This window comes from Ylistrum balloti, unplaced genomic scaffold (assembly GCF_031769215.1).
Source record: "Ylistrum balloti isolate Yb309-2 unplaced genomic scaffold, AGI_CSIRO_Ybal_v1 Utg369680, whole genome shotgun sequence".
In the NCBI taxonomy this organism is placed as follows: domain Eukaryota; kingdom Metazoa; phylum Mollusca; class Bivalvia; order Pectinida; family Pectinidae; genus Ylistrum; species Ylistrum balloti.
In genome coordinates, this window is record NW_026781921.1 from 1,226,332 (window position 1) to 1,242,924 (window position 16,593).

General features: G+C 34.4%; 1 protein-coding gene across 1 annotated transcript; it reads right to left on the reverse strand.

Annotated features, from left to right (window-relative positions):
• Positions 1-619: 619 nt before the first annotated feature.
• On the reverse strand, positions 620-14,183 carry LOC132564191 (uncharacterized). Its single transcript, XM_060228869.1, has 7 exons — positions 14,125-14,183; positions 12,474-12,703; positions 11,251-11,360; positions 9,010-9,066; positions 8,569-8,679; positions 7,620-7,784; positions 620-2,527 (listed from the first exon to the last, which is right to left on the reverse strand). Exons 2-7 carry the CDS (start codon positions 12,670-12,672, stop codon positions 2,456-2,458), a joined length of 714 nt encoding a protein of 237 aa, XP_060084852.1. The 5' UTR covers positions 12,673-12,703; positions 14,125-14,183; the 3' UTR covers positions 620-2,455.
• Positions 14,184-16,593: the final 2,410 nt, after the last annotated feature.

Here is a 16,593-nt window from a genome sequence, read left to right on the forward strand (position 1 = left end):
CTTAAAAATACAGAAAGCATTTTAACTAATCATGATTGCACTAGTTGTATTGTCTGTCCATTGTACATACTTATCAGTATTGTTTCTTAAGGTCAATCATATGAGTGCAGTAATTCATTATAGCTCTATGCTATCAAAATTAATAGTACACTAAATTTTCAGAATGTCCAAATATAAACACTATAGTATATATGGAGGAAGTGCATGTAAAAAAAGTTTACAGCATGAAGAATACATAATACTAAGTGTAGGGGAGATAATATCTCACCAGATGTCTCCAGAGTAGAGAGTACATACATATATATACATATATATGAAGTCAAATCATTATGGAATACCATAAATAATTAATTTTCATTTTTTTTAATAGATTACCAAAGTTAAACATTATTTTTATTTCATTTCTATTTTGTAATATTCTTAGCATTTTTTGTTGGTTTTTTTTTCAAAATTTAAAGGTCATAATTTTAAACAAATAATAAAATAAATAAAATTGGTACAGGATCCTGGTACTATTTTTTACAAGTCATGAACTCCATATCAATATTCAATACATTGTATTTTGAACATTTTTATAGGAAACATTTCATAAATGTAACATATTATAATCGATGTCATTTTATTAAATGTTGTATTGGTTAACAGATGGGGTTCTTTCTGTAAGCATTATTTAAAAAAAAAAAAGAAGAAAAAATACATAGATTTATTAATATATAAATGAATATCATAAAGTATAACAATTTCTGCACCAAACATAAGTTGGGATACTTTAAAGAAAAATTTGAACTCTCAATCCTTCCATACTTCACATATATACATTTGTAAGATGTCAGTATTTTATTTCTTGCCTTGCTATGGATAAAATCTTGAACCTCTGGTTTACTAGATTTTACATAATTGGTCAAGCTTATTCTGAAGTTATCTCTTGCCAAGAAGTGGATGAAGACCAGTAATTACATGTACCAGCCTTACACACCACATGTTGGTTATGTATTTTGCTATTAGTTTCCCTAGTCTTCTAAATCACTTATTTTCACACTTTCATCCTGCAATACCTCGTCTGGGGAGTCAATGAAAGACCAAGGACTAAAACAAGGGAGGTAACCTTTCACTATATCTCTTACATGGGTTTAATTAACAGTTTAGACTAAATCAGACCCATGGTATAAACTTACTGTCAGAAAAGTCTGATAATCGATTGTGATGGAATTCACACACATGTAAATCTCTGTAGAGTCTTTGTTCGACAAATAAAACTCCAGAAATACACACCTCCGAAATGTATCCAAGTAAACATTTTTTCCAATCCTCTCTTCTTTCTCACTCTCTCCCTCTCTCTCTCACTCTCTCTCCCCCTCTCTCTCTCTCTCTCACTCTCTCTCCCTCTCTCTCAATGTACAATATATAACTTATTCTTCTGTAATTCTTCACAATCACAATCACTCACATTGAATTGCTGATAAACATGTTTAGACTTTTTAATACTTATACCGTGTATCTGTTCAATAAAAGTTTTCTTAAGTCTGTCAAATTATAAAGAAAACACCTATTTGCGACATTTTCAGTAAAGTCAAACCTTACTGAACTTCATAACATAGCCATGGTATCAAGTCTTGCTCAAATTGGAGCAATTTCTCTACTCAAATAACACTTCTATTGCTATATAATTTACACAGAAGGAGCTAGTTAAAGATTTCAAGAAAAAACTTAAACGTTTTGCTAGTACACTAAACACGAAACACAAAATTTCAGAACCAATTGTTAAAAATCTTAATTGAGACATATAAAGTAGATCTAAAGGCTTCAGTACAAATATTCCTTTTCAAAGGTAAATTCCTAATACCTCTGATAATTGCCTATTGAGATTCAGTTCAACTATCCAAAATATATGTAAAAAAATTCACATTTTGAACAATTTTAGAATTTATGATCAATTTCAGAAGTTTATCAGAATGGCTCTGCCCTATAACACTACACTAATTTGATAAATTACCATTTCCTTTGTGTTAGGTATTTATGTTGTCAGATACACATTCCAAGAATGTCATTACATACATTCTCATTCAGTTGTCTTTCTGTTCAAAATCTCTAAAATCAATTGTCTATATTCTCTATATACGAAAAAGTAACCTTCATCAGCATAGAGTATGTTTTGTAAAGATAACATATTTGTTTATATATATAAGAATGTTGTTTATAAGTATATCATTCAGTAATTGTTTCAAGTGTTTAACAATATAGAATTATTTAATATTTCAGCCACCTAGAATGGTTTCTTGATGTACTTAAGTCTCCTGAAAATTTTGTATAAATTTTAAATCAATTATTTCATTAGTTTACGAAGAGTAATATTATAAACATTTAAATAGGTTGTATAAAATTGTCCTTGTTCATGCACACGTCTGTTACTCCAAGCCTATCATTTCCTTTCTTCCATCTTTCACTGTTCATTCATTCAGACTGGCATGCTACTGGGATCGCTGTCCAGGAGGCCCTCTTGTGATGGACTTCGCATTCTAGCTGGTACCTATGGAAACACAAGAGTGACACCAGCAATGTAAGAAACATAAACACACACACATGGTGTATTCAATTTGATGAACACACTGTGTATCACTTTAATATGTAAACATCAAGAATCAACAAAGCGGAAGTTTATTATCGCTAACATTTTCAAGCAATGTATTCACTGTCTTCAGGAAATTTTTGATAATATTTTCCAGCCAAGTATTGACTATCTACAGGTGATTTTGGCTAACATTTTCAAGCCAAGTATTGACTATCTACAGGTGATTTTGGCTAACATTTTCAAGACATGTAGTTACTATCATCAGCCAATTATCATAGATATTTTCAAGACATGTATTTACTATCATCAAGCAATTTTGGCTAAGGTTTTCAAGCCATATATGGACTATCATCAGCCAGTTTTTGCTAAAATTTTCAAGACATGTATTAGCTATCTTCAGGCAATTTTCATAGACATTTTCAAGACATGTATTAGCTATCATCAGGCAATTTTCATAGACATTTTCAAGCCATGTATGGACTATCATCAGCCAGTTTTCGCTAACATATTCAAGCCTGGAATTGACTATTTTCGGGCAATTTTCGCTAACATTTTCAAGCCATGTATGGACTATCATCAGCCAGTTTTCGCTAACATATTCAAGCCTTGAATTGACTATTTTCAGGCGATTTGCGCTAACATTTTCAAGCCATGTATGGACTAGCTTCAGGCAATTTTCATAGACATTTTCAAGCCATGTATGGACTATCATCAGTCAATTTTCGCTGACATTTTCAAGACATGCATTAATTATCTTCAGGCAATTTCACTTATTATCTAGATTACATCTTTATGACATAAAACAATCAAATTTTTGTCAATAGTAATGGCAACTTTGACCTTGTTACCCTGAAACATAAAATTGTATGTGGTACTGTCATAGATGAACTGTGTACACAGTTTGATCAGACTCCCTACAAAATGAAGTTGTTAGAATGATAATATTGATTCTGAAAAATACTCATTCCTACCCCCATAAAATGACAGCGTATAAAAATGTCTTCAGGATCAGTTAAGTGTTTGTTGGGTATTTGTATACAGTGCAAGCTTGAAAGCGTTTTTCCTGAAGCGTTTGTTAAAGTGATAAGCAGGGTTATGACAACTCTTGTGTTGGGTACGTTTTTATTTGGAAACAAAGTTCAAGGTTAAATTAGATAGCAGTAGCTAGACTAAAGGCAATGTCTAAGCAGCAAGTAAAAATAACAATTAGTGTTTCATCTGTGACGCCCTAATCCTAGAGAGGACCCTGTACGTAAAGACAAATGGCATGGTAGGTAATCCTGTTTATTCTAAAACCAAACATTCCATCTGATTCTAAATCCGTGTCAAACATTGGATCAGACATACATATATATCACATACATATGTATGATAGAGATGAACCTATAGTGGTCACCAATTACAGTCAGTCACGATGAAAAGAAGAAGCCAGTAACAGTACTACATGCACAGTCCTGGATTCTGTTAAGTTCAGGGCAAGGAAAACTCATAATGAGTTTCATTGTTTCCCAACTCCCCCCACAAGCAAACAGTTTTCAGTCTTTATCAATATTCCAAATGAAATAATTTCAAAAGTGTAACAGGGCTCTCACATTCCATTTTGGGACTGGGGCCCGGGGCTCTTAGAATTGGGAAAAATAGCTGTGTTTTCCTTAGAATTGGGAAAACTTGGGGTCTAAATTGGGAAAAAAGATACAATTTTGCATTGGGAATGGGGCCCCAAATCTGGCAGATGGAGAGCCCTGTGTAATATGATTACTTTTTAATTAAAGAAGTTTAGATGAAAAACATAACATTCTTTTTGTGTGACCTAAGTATCGGTATATATTGTAGTGGTGAAGTAATGAGTGGGACAGTATCAACAAGATATATTTAGCTGGTAGTCAGATTTATCATGTAACATTAATTAGAAGAAACAATAGTGAAGTGTTGTAGCACTGGCCTCCAGTCAACCGCACATACTACAGGTGACCTGCTATGAAGCAATCGGAAGGGAAAATGAGATTTTTACCAAAAGGCCAATGTTGAATATCTGAATCTGAATCATCATCATATTTCTGAAAAGAGAAAAATTAAAACACATTTCCTTATGACTTATGATCATAATTTCCCAGGAGCATCCGTATCATTATAGTACTTTGAAACTCGATTTGCTTGCATTTTTTAAACTTTTGACTTCTGAAACCTGTTGTAAGATAAATGTATTTAACAACATGCATTGCATGAGTGAAAAAATTTAATTTCTTGTCCCAAATTTTGACTCATAGATATGCTAAGACAAAAACATCGGAAAAAATAAAGAATGCTGAAGTGTGGAGGATGAATCGGTGAGGCAGTTAGCTATAGATTTACTGAATGTGTAAACATCAACATCAACAAAAATATATCGATACCTCCTATAGTACAGTGTATATGATATACTGTACACATCCTGCGATACACGAGTCAACATAGAATCACAAAGAAGACAAGTGGACTATCTACACAATAGAAATACAGAACATCTGATGCTCGTATTTCTAATTCAAAATGCTATCAGTGTTGGGCAGGCATACTACCACAACTGCCTATTATAGAGTAACATATTGTAAGGAGAGGATGGATAACTTCAAGGAGCTGTTTATGGCTAGTTAATGGACCAGGTGAGTCAAAAGTCATGGTGATAGAAATGACAGTTATCTGCCTTGTATGGTTTAGTTGAGTTTTGTGAGGATTAGCAGCCTAAAATAAAACTAAAAAGCACATTAACTAGATTCGGAATAACAAGCAAATTTAAGAAATGTATATCCCCCGCTTTCCAAACATATTGTAAGTAAATATTTTATAGGTTAGCAGTAAACATGTCATAATGCTATGTAAAATGATATATTCTCCTAATTAGCATGCATAAATATTAACAGATGATTGCTGATTGCTTAACTCAGTATTATGTGCCCTAATATGCATCTACTGACCAAGTTTCATCTAAATTGGATTATATTTAAGGAAGTTAGAGCACGGAAATAAACCAACCAATGAAATCAAAGGATACCTCATTAGTATGCATAATTATTAACAGATGATAATCACAGTTGAACTCAGTCTTAATGACCCCAAGATGCATCTGCTGACCAAGTTTCACCCAAATTGGATGATATTTGGAGAAGTTAGAACACTGAAACGAAAGTGTGACAGACAGACGGATGGACGAACCCAAATTAATATCCCCCATTTCGGTGAAAACTGGGGATGATAAATGTACACTTCAGCCAGATTTGCAAAACAAACAATAGTATCAGTAAAACTGGTGAAAGCTTCCTGAAAATGACAATTCACTATAAAATTTAAACAAAGGGCAAATATTTTGTAATTAAGAGGCTGCAGGCCCTTCAATATTCCAAATGAAATAATTTCAAAAATGTGATATGATTACTTTTTAATTAAAGAAGTTTGGATAAAAAACACAACATTCTTTTTGTGTGAACTGAGTATCATTCTACACACACATTAAACACAAGGTTTACTATACATATAGTGAACAAAAAGTAAGTCCAATACAAAAAGTGAACACAAGGTTAGTCCTATACATGTGTTGAACACAAGGTTAGTCCTATACATGTGTTGAACACAAGGTTAGTCCTATACATGTGGTGAACACAAGGTTAGTCCTATACATGTAGTGAACACAAGGTTAGTCCTATACATGTGGTGAACACAAGGTTAGTCCTATACATGTGGTGAACACAAGGTTAGTCCTATACATGTGGTGAACACAAGGTTAGTCCTATACATGTGGTGAACACACGGTTAGTCCTATACATGTGGTGAACACAAGGTTAGTCCTATACATGTGGTGAACACAAGGTTAGTCCTATACATGTGGTGAACACAAGGTTGGTCCTATACATGTGGTGAACACAAGGTTAGTCCTATACATGTGGTGAACACAAGGTTAGTCCTATACATGTGGTGAACACAAGGTTAGTCCTATACATGTGGTGAACACAAGGTTAGTCCTATACATGTGGTGAACACAAGGTTAGTCCTATACATGTGGTGAACACAAGGTTAGTCCTATACATGTAGTGAACACAAGGTTAGTCCTATACATGTGGTGAACACAAGGTTAGTCCTATACATGTGGTGAACACAAGGTTGGTCCTATACATGTGGTGAACACAAGGTTAGTCCTATACATGTAGTGAACACAAGGTTAGTCCTATACATGTGGTGAACACAAGGTTAGTCCTATACATGTGGTGAACACACGGTTAGTCCTATACATGTGGTGAACACAAGGTTAGTCCTATACATGTAGTGAACACAAGGTTAGTCCTATACATGTGGTGAACACAAGGTTAGTCCTATACATGTAGTGAACACACGGTTAGTCCTATACATGTAGTGAACACAAGGTTAGTCCTATACATGTGGTGAACACAAGGTTAGTCCTATACATGTAGTGAACACAAGGTTAGTCCTATACATGTGGTGAACACAAGGTTAGTCCTATACATGTGGTGAACACAAGGTTAGTCCTATACATGTGGTGAACACAAGGTTAGTCCTATACATGTAGTGAACATAAGGTTGGTCCTATACATGTGGTGAACACAAGGTTAGTCCTACACATGTGAACACACGGTTAGTCCTATACATGTGGTGAACACAAGGTTGGTCCTATACATGTGGTGAACACAAGGTTGGTCCTATACATGTGGTGAACACAAGGTTGGTCCTATACATGTGGTGAACACAAGGTTAGTCCTATACATGTGGTGAACACAAGGTTAGTCCTATACATGTGGTGAACATAAGGAACATAAGAGAAAACATGACAATGATTATTGAGGTTCATGCTTTTAGTGAATAAAAGACAATGTCCTTACAGTTTATGTGTAAACATGGATATACAGAGAAAATATGTCAATGTTTTCAGTGTTCAGTGGGTTTAGCCTCCAACAAACAGTGAAAACAGGTCAACATCTATCTAAGACTGCCAGGACATGGGTTGAATGTCATGTTTCTACTTAAGCCTTACTTGACATAGGCGAATTCGACCTAAACTTACCTCAGCTAGACTTGGACATAAACATAATATCCATCGTCGACACAACTGGAAATGTCCGAAGAATACAATCTCATAGTATTGGATAAAGGCAGCAATGCAGAAGAGAAATCCAAGTACAGTGCTGATGGTGACAAATATATGTACCTCATACACCCTACTGCCCTCCTACAAACAAAAAATGATAATTTTTTATACATAACACCCACATTCTGGGATTGGAATCTAGATGTATTATGCCCCTTCTACATTAAGTTTCGTTGTCTAGTAGCACACTCCACATCTATTACTATAAGCACTGTCATCACATTTTTTGTACATCTTCCATACATCATGCAATCTTTGTCTAAATCTGGATTGGTCACACACCTGCAGGACACATTATCAATAGACAAAAAAAAAATTTTAAGATTGCACAGTTGGACAATTTAGTTGTGATTGGTCGATAAGTACTAGAAAATGCCTATAAGACATATCTGTTCCACCTTCTTCGCAAACAAAAATCTGATCAGGTGTAGAACTTCATGTTATGATTCTATAAGGTAAATACCAACTAAATCTGTCATCAGAGATATTCTCAAAATATGGTATTGATTCGGAACAGGGCTGAATGAAACAGGGGGAATGGTGGATATGGGGAATGTCATGTCCTTCATATATGGGCTGGGCTTAAAAATCAACAGAAGGTTCATGTACATGTGATTTAAATGCAATCAGAAAATATAGTGTGGTTTGAAATTTCATAAATGATTTGATAAAAACAATAAAGATCTACTTTTTTTTCAATAAATTCGTTTATAAATCAAATTAGCAAAACATAGATTAATCAATGTCACTGTGACAAATCACTTTTAATTAAAAAAAGGAACATGGCTTGATTAAATATGGTCAGAGAGCGTATTCTACCAAATACCAGAAGACATGTAATTTGTTTACTAATAGCCAGACTGACCTTGTACTGGTTTCGTTTTGTCCAGTCGAGAGCATAGCCAACAATGAGCAGCACTGTGATAGCCATATATAGCACAAGTGTAAACAACGTCAAGTTGAAAAATTTCCTCACCTGTTCAAAGATCACATTACAGATTTTAAATAAAATCAAATATCTTTTATGGAATGTCGAACTAGACTTGTATATTCCTATATTTCTATCTGTTTAAACACAAAATATGAAACTAACATCAGACAAATGTTTCTAAGTCAATGCAAAACCACAGAGTAAAATGCACTCAAAAGCTATGAGGTGGACCTTTTAAGTTGAAGAAGTGTAAAAGTTTATTATGTATATGTACAATAAATTACTTTTTTATGAGAACAATATTTGAATTAATATCACAGTTTTATTGTCTTGGGAAACAAATTAACCTAGCCAAAAATATTTAAATCTACTCACAGAGGTTGGCCGTCGACTGATGGACGATCTGATGGCTGCACTTCCTGTTAATATCATCTAAAACATATACATATCATTGAATAGTTCTGCAGTGAAAAACCAGAATTCATTTTAAAAAAATTTATGTAAAAAAAAAAAACTAAAATTCAAGTGTTAACTGAAAGATATCTATTTCATGTATAATTGCAAAACAAACATTATCAAATTTGTGCTGATGCTCTACAAAACTAAATTTTGTCGTTGCAGTTTTACTTCCCGCTTTCAAGGAGAGACTATTAAATTCAAAACTTACGCTATATTATCGTAGTTTACATAATCTTCCCAAAATCTATACAGAATCGAAAAACACAAAAATCCTGATCCACCTTCCTATTTAATTTTGTCATTTTTTGGAAACACGAGTCAAGTCAATCTTATTTTGAGTCGGTACATATATAACAATAAACACAAGCCAGAGACTTTTACAACCACCTGAAAACCACGGTGATATTATTATTCTTTTAAGCCTAATTATATGTATAATAACATAACTGTTTTTAAGATAAACATTATACTAATTATGTATTGATATACTATTCATTATATATTAATAATATATAAATTTTGTATAAATATTATGTTAATTATATATTAATATTATATTAACTATGTATTAATATTGTATCTATTTTGTACTTGTTCCTGTAAAATTTATATAAAAACAAGAGGCCCATGGGCCTTAACGGTCATCTGACAAAAAGCAAGCCAAACCTAGAAAGTGGGTTGAGGTCATTCATTTGAACAAACTTGGTAGCCTCTCCTCCAAGCATCTTACAGGCCCAATATCAGCACTCATGGACTTTTGCTTGTTGAGAAGAAGTCGTTTGTATATTTTAAAAACATATTTGACCCCTGTGACCTTGAAAGTGGGTTGAGGTCATTCATTTGAATAAACTTGGTAGCCTTTCCTCCCAGCATGCTACAGACCCAATATCGGCACTCATAGACTTTTGCTTATTGAGATGAAGTCCTTTGTATATTTTAACATATTTGACCCCTGTGACCTTGAAAGGTCATTCATTTGAACAAACTTTGTAGGGCTCCATGCCAGCATGCTATGGGCCAAGTATTAGCCCCCTAGGCCTTCTAGTATTTGAGAAGAAGTTATTTAAAGATTTTGACATATTTGACCCCTGCGACCTTGAAAGTTGTTCAAGGTCATTCATTTAAATAAACTTGGTAGCCTTTCCTCCCAGCATGCTACAGACCCAATATCGGCACTCATAGACTTTTGCTTATTGAGATGAAGTCCTTTGTATATTTTAACATATATGACCCCTGTGACCTTGAAAGTGGGCCAAGGTCATTCATTTGAACAAACTTTGTAGGGCTCCATGCCAGCATGCTATGGGCCAAGTATTAGCCCCCTAGGCCTTCTAGTATTTGAGAAGAAGTTATTTAAAGATTGACATATTTGACCCCTGTGACCTTGAAAGTTGTTCAAGGTCATTCATTTAAACAAACTTGATAGCCCTTCATCCCAGCATGCCACAGGCACAATATCAGCAATCTGAGCCTTTTGGTTATTGAGAAGAAGTTGTTTAAAGATTTTAACATATTTGACCCCTGTGATCTTTAAAGTGGGTCAAGGTCATTCATTTGAACAAACTTGGTAGTCCTTCATCCCAGCATGTCACTGGCCCAATATCTACACTCTGAGCCTTTTGGTTAATGAGAAGAAGTTGTTTAAAGATTTTAACATATTTGACCCCTGTGACCTTTAAAGTGGGTCAAGGTCATTCATTTGAACAAACTTGGTAGAGCTCCATGCCAGTATCCTCTGTGCCAAGTATTAGCCCCCTAGACCTTCTAGTATTTGAGAAGAAGTCGCACGGCGGACGACGACGGACGAAGCATGATGACTATAGGTCATCGGACCCTTCGGGTCAGATGACCTAAAAACATCAGAAGCTATACTTTCGTAATAGTATCTATATACATATAGTATCAAATAACTGTAACAAATAAGACAGTTTTTTTAACACATACACTGTATACAAATCAATTTATAACATAATATGTGTAAACATCACAAAATCACATTAATAAAAACATCAATATTTCCTTTTTCACTATTACCTTATATTTCACATAGGAAACTGTAAGTACATACAAATTTTCCAAAAGATCATGCCAAAACAACTTTCATGTTTTCCTAGACAATCATTCTTCAACATTCGTTTCTTATCGGACATTACTCACAAAAAATCCAGCCAAAAGTCCAGCTCCATAGCAGTTGTCTTTGCCAAGATGTAGGTTGACTGGTGAATCAGGGTACTCCACAAGGGGGATGACAAACAACTCCAGAGTACCTATATAACACAGAGGATAGATTGGTGAATCAGGGTACTCCACAAGGGGGATGACAAACAACTCCAGAGTACCTATATAACACAGAGGATAGATTGGTGAATCAGGGTACTCCACAAGGGGGATGACAAACAACTCCAGAGTACCTATATAACACAGAGGATAGATTGGTGAATCAGGGTACTCCACAAGGGGGATGACAAACAACTCCAGAGTACCTATATAACACAGAGGATAGATTGGTGAATCAGGATACCCTCCACAAGGGGTACTCCAGAGTACCTATATAACACAGAGGATAGATTGGTGAATCAGGATACCCTCCACAAGGGGATGACAAACAACTCCAGAGTACCTATATAACACAGAGGATAGACTGGTGATAGACTCCACAAGGGGGATGTCCAGAGTACCTATATAACACAGAGGATAGGGTGAACCCTCCACAAGGGGGATGACAAACAACTCCAGAGTACCTATATAACACAGAGGATAGATTGGTGAATCAGGGTACTCCACAAGGGGGATGACAAACAACTCCAGAGTACCTATATAACACAGAGGATAGATTGGTGAATCAGGGTACCCTCCACAAGGGGATGACAAACAACTCCAGAGTACCTATATAACACAGAGGATAGATTGGTGAATCAGGGTACTCCACAAGGGGGATGACAAACAACTCCAGAGTACCTGTATAACACAGAGGATAGATTGGTGAATCAGGGTACCCTCCACAAGGGGGATGACAAACAACTCCAGAGTACCTATATAACACAGAGGATAGAAATAGGTCTATTGGTAAGTCAGGATATCCTACAAGGGTACTCCAGAATGCCAGTACAATACCTGATGTCAGATGAACAAAGGTTTGAAAACAGCTTGACTTAACAATGAATGGAGATTGTAAGAGGTATAGAGGACAGACTTCACACTAGATACAGTACTAGTGTAATTTCATAATAATTATTCAAAATTTTCTGAAGTGTACCTTAATTTTAACTTTAGTAGCTAACCTAGGGGTATATATACAGAAAGGTTTATTACCAGGTAATTATAAACACTCATATTGCAGACAAATCATTACTGCCCTATACAGAACCACATGCGTTTACCTAAAATAGCTGTGATGAAGCCGTTACATAGTTGAACCACTCCTATGACGGTCGGCCATGTTTGCAACTGTAGTCCTCCTGCCTGACTAGACTCGGAATTCAAAGAAACTTCGTCTAGCTCCCCATCATCATCCTCATCATCTTCTAGTGTTTCAATCAAGTCACAGTTTACTGTTGGTGCAAGGTTATGTCTCACCATGACTGCTCACTTCAATGAGATGAGGTGCTCCCTAGCGACAGATCAACATTCAACATATTGTATTTTTAAAAAAAAAAGTAAAGCAATATTTTGATAATCAATTATCTTAAGCCTTAACCATCTTAACTTTTATTCATTATGAGTGCATTCAATCATAACATAAATTAAGATTGGTGTAACTTCCTAATGTATTTAGATATTAAACCACTATTAAATATTTATGTATGTGCTACATGTACTGTAACTAACAGTCATATATGAACATGATACATACGTATTTGACAGGTTTTTTTCATATTCTGCATCAATAACACCACTTGTCAACAGAAATACCACAGACACAGACAATATAAGTACCTTATTCAGTGATCCACTAATGACAAGTACTTGTCTAAATGAACACTTGATAAAATTGAAAATTCATTCAGAATATTAAAAAAAACCTGTTTGATGGACTGCTTCATACAAATCACGATGTCAAATGCTTCTACTTGGATGCATTAAACAGTCCATCAAACAAAACATAAACTGGTTATATTTAGACCTCTGGGGATTTCTGCATGGCATAAAAATGCAGCCTTCATTGTTGTCATGACAGCCAATCACAGCTGGATCAACTGGGCTATGTTCAGCTAGGAGAAAATTGTGGTCTTATGCAAAACTGGCTATACTCTTTAAAAATTTGAGATTGTGTCTGTTATTGATTGTTCCTACTTAACATAATCCAATCAATTTCAACATATTTACACAATCAAACACAATGAAAAACATGAAATAGCAAAACAAAGTCATCCAGTGCAAATGCTCCTCAGATGCTGTAAAAACTGTGACATCATCAATATGTATAATGTCAACAATGTATCTTTTATATGAATAATCTAATAAGTAACAAACTGAGAGGCAACATTAACCCAGATGCGAACATGTTTTTTTTTCAATAAAAACAATGACTTTCCTATTGAGCATATATGTTTTTATGTCGTTACATGTCTACACTTGTACAGTAAACTTAGTGAAAAAACACTATTAACATAAGTATGTAAAACTTATTTTCTCATGTAGGATAATACACCATAAACATGTCCCTGTTGTTATTATCTGTATTCCAGTAATACGGACCCAGAGTTAGCATCTCTCTCAAAACACAGATACCAGTCCCTTTAGGCATACTCATAGTACAAGAATGGAACGCTTTAGACGTTCATAAATGTTTACAACATTACGAACATGGCAGGGATTATATCATTAAAGCAGAATAATAAAAGCAAGATTTTTTAAAGTACCACAACTTAAACAATCATCCGAACTGTCAAAACTAGAATATACTAGCCAAGTACTTGTGGGGGCATAAACAAAACATCACCAATCAATGATTAATCACATTTGAAAAAGGATTCAATTAAATTTGCTTTACAAAAGAAAACAAATCAATATTCCCGACGCATATCTTACCCACAATATACATAAAAAGTATCCGTAGAAACGATCTCAAGTGAGAGCCCTGTCATAAGTCACATGCGTTTCCTGTTTTCATTTTTTAAACGAGGACATTTTATGAACTTCCGCTTCCGGTTACAAAGTGCTTAAATTTTTTTCATTCTTATTTAAAATAAGAATGAATTATTGATACGTCATCTTTTGCTATGAATTAGCAGGATCAGTTGAGAATTTTACATTAATAAAATCTAGACATGTTACAGAATAGCTAATGAATAAGTATTTTACGACAAGTTTGTATTTGTTTTTGAGACCACCCCGACTTCCGGCGTCCATGGTAACCCGAGAGACAAGATTATTTATGTTCCGGTTTTAGTTTCGTCTGTAAGAATTTCTGTGTGTGCATGGACCCGTGTACTCGGTGACCACTTCGTGCCAAAACAGTGACTTAGCTCGAATGAGTAAGTATTATTACGAAAGAAATTGTATGTTCTTTAAAATATTACATGATGAAAGTGTTGGCATCAGACATAAAATTCTGGCAATAGAGCGGCCAGTGTGATCATGAGTAGCAAGTGCCCTCCGGCATTCACCTGCTGATCGTGTCTAAAGAACACGCGATAAATGTACATGCGATACATGATTTACTGTGTTATTTTCGAGTCCAGCGGATTAATGGAAAACTGAAGCGAAATTTAAATTTGTTGACAGTTATATCGGTTCATGTGTTCAACTACGTTCTTGTACGAGACAGTGTTTGAACAGTTGATGACGATTGTACGACCACGTACGTGTATGTATACTGCACTACAGTACTCTTTAGTAATATAACCGTCCTCTTAAGATATACGAAAACGGCACACCATCAAAGTATTAATGATTTGATATAGGAATTTATTTTTGCATGATCAAGTGACCAGTAGTGTAGAGGTCTCCTTGTCCAAATTCTTTTAAAACCTCCTCTAACTTTCCTGCTTTAGTGATGTCTGCCACAGTAGTTATCAGGGCAGAACTTTTACGCTTTGATTACATCATGTACAATGTATTTTCATATATATATATTTTTTTTTTTTTTGGTGGAAAATATCCCCAAAAAGAACTAATTTTAATTATGTGCACCATATTCAGATCCCAGACAGGTGCATTGTATGAACTACATGTCTTACTTTATCAAAACATTGAATTTTTCATAGGAGCTTTCCTTTGGTTACTCGAAATAAATAGGAATCAAAGTGTTGTGTGATGTCACACACCTGATTCTGAATGCTTGAATTGTACAGGGATAACTTTCAGTTACCTACTTGATAATTAACCTGGTATTCCAGCCCATATCTATGGTGCTTTAACACACATGAACTCATTAACCAGGAAGTTTTGATTCACAACTGGTGCCATTTTAAGAGTTGGGATAAGAAATCCTAGTATATAACTACCGTAATTAGTCAAATTAAGTTGATTATCACTGGAACCTATCAATCATTTCAAGGTAACTTTTAAGAAAAATTATGTAATTTGGATTTCAGTACTAAAAGAATTTAAGTCTTCACAATAAGTCTTTCATAAGAACTTCAATAATGATCTTGTTTTGTCATTGAATGTTTTGAATTGGCTATCTCAATTAAGCCTTGTTTTGTAGTATTGAATTTACCAGAATGTACTGATATATATATCTTGATAAGTAAAAATGTCAATTATATAGGAGTGAATAGAGACCAAATTGATACAAGTAGATACAAGCGACACATTCATTTTTTCTTGTGATTCGGTATAGATATCACAACTAGGCCTAGAGATTAAAAAGACCAAAAGAATTCAATGGAAAATTTGCTTTCAATAATATATCAATAATGAAGTAATTAATGGTTATTATTCTATAGAGAGGACAAACTTTACTAACAATGAAATCAATTTTTTCACATTATAGAATAAATATATGCAGCAGATGTGAACATTACCATTTTGTTAATAGTGTACATATATATTACTAACACCTCAAATTATATAATCTACTTGTTAGCTCATAAACCCTCAGATTAAGTCAACTCATTGATTTAGGATCAGTATATATAACATGTTTATGAAAACATTTTGAACATTTGATTTATTACTGTGAGAAAGTGACAACTGCCATGTAAATATTTGTGTGTTATAGTGAGTCAGGTATCTCAATAATTGGCTGCTAGGTTTGTGTGGTTTAAACCATATCATTGTGGGGCCATCAGCCTACCTTTAATTGATAGAGCAGGTATATCTCTTAAAGAGTTGGTCACTAATAACTTCTAAGTTTGTGTACACAAACTCACAGATCATTCCTAAAGGTTACAAATATTTAGCAGGCAAGTTTATTGACTTTGGTTTGTAATTTTGTACCGTGGCAAAATCCTAAATACACACTTTATTAAAGTTACAAAGTTGTTTTGCGATATATTGTAACCTGTGAGCTTTTCGGTTTGAGCTGAAAATAAATAAAAACAAGACAGTAAT

Bases quoted from the DNA above. Each gene is read 5' to 3' on its own strand.
- LOC132564191 (XM_060228869.1), bottom strand. From the start codon at position 12,672: ATGGTGAGACATAACCTTGCACCAACAGTAAACTGTGACTTGATTGAA. The intron at 11,361-12,473 runs GTAAACGCATGT...TGTGTTATATAG, and splicing joins CTTCATCACAGCTATTTTAG to GTACTCTGGAGTTGTTTGTC. The intron at 2,528-7,619 runs GTAAGTTTAGGT...GTGTTTCCATAG, and splicing joins TATGTCCAAGTCTAGCTGAG to GTACCAGCTAGAATGCGAAG.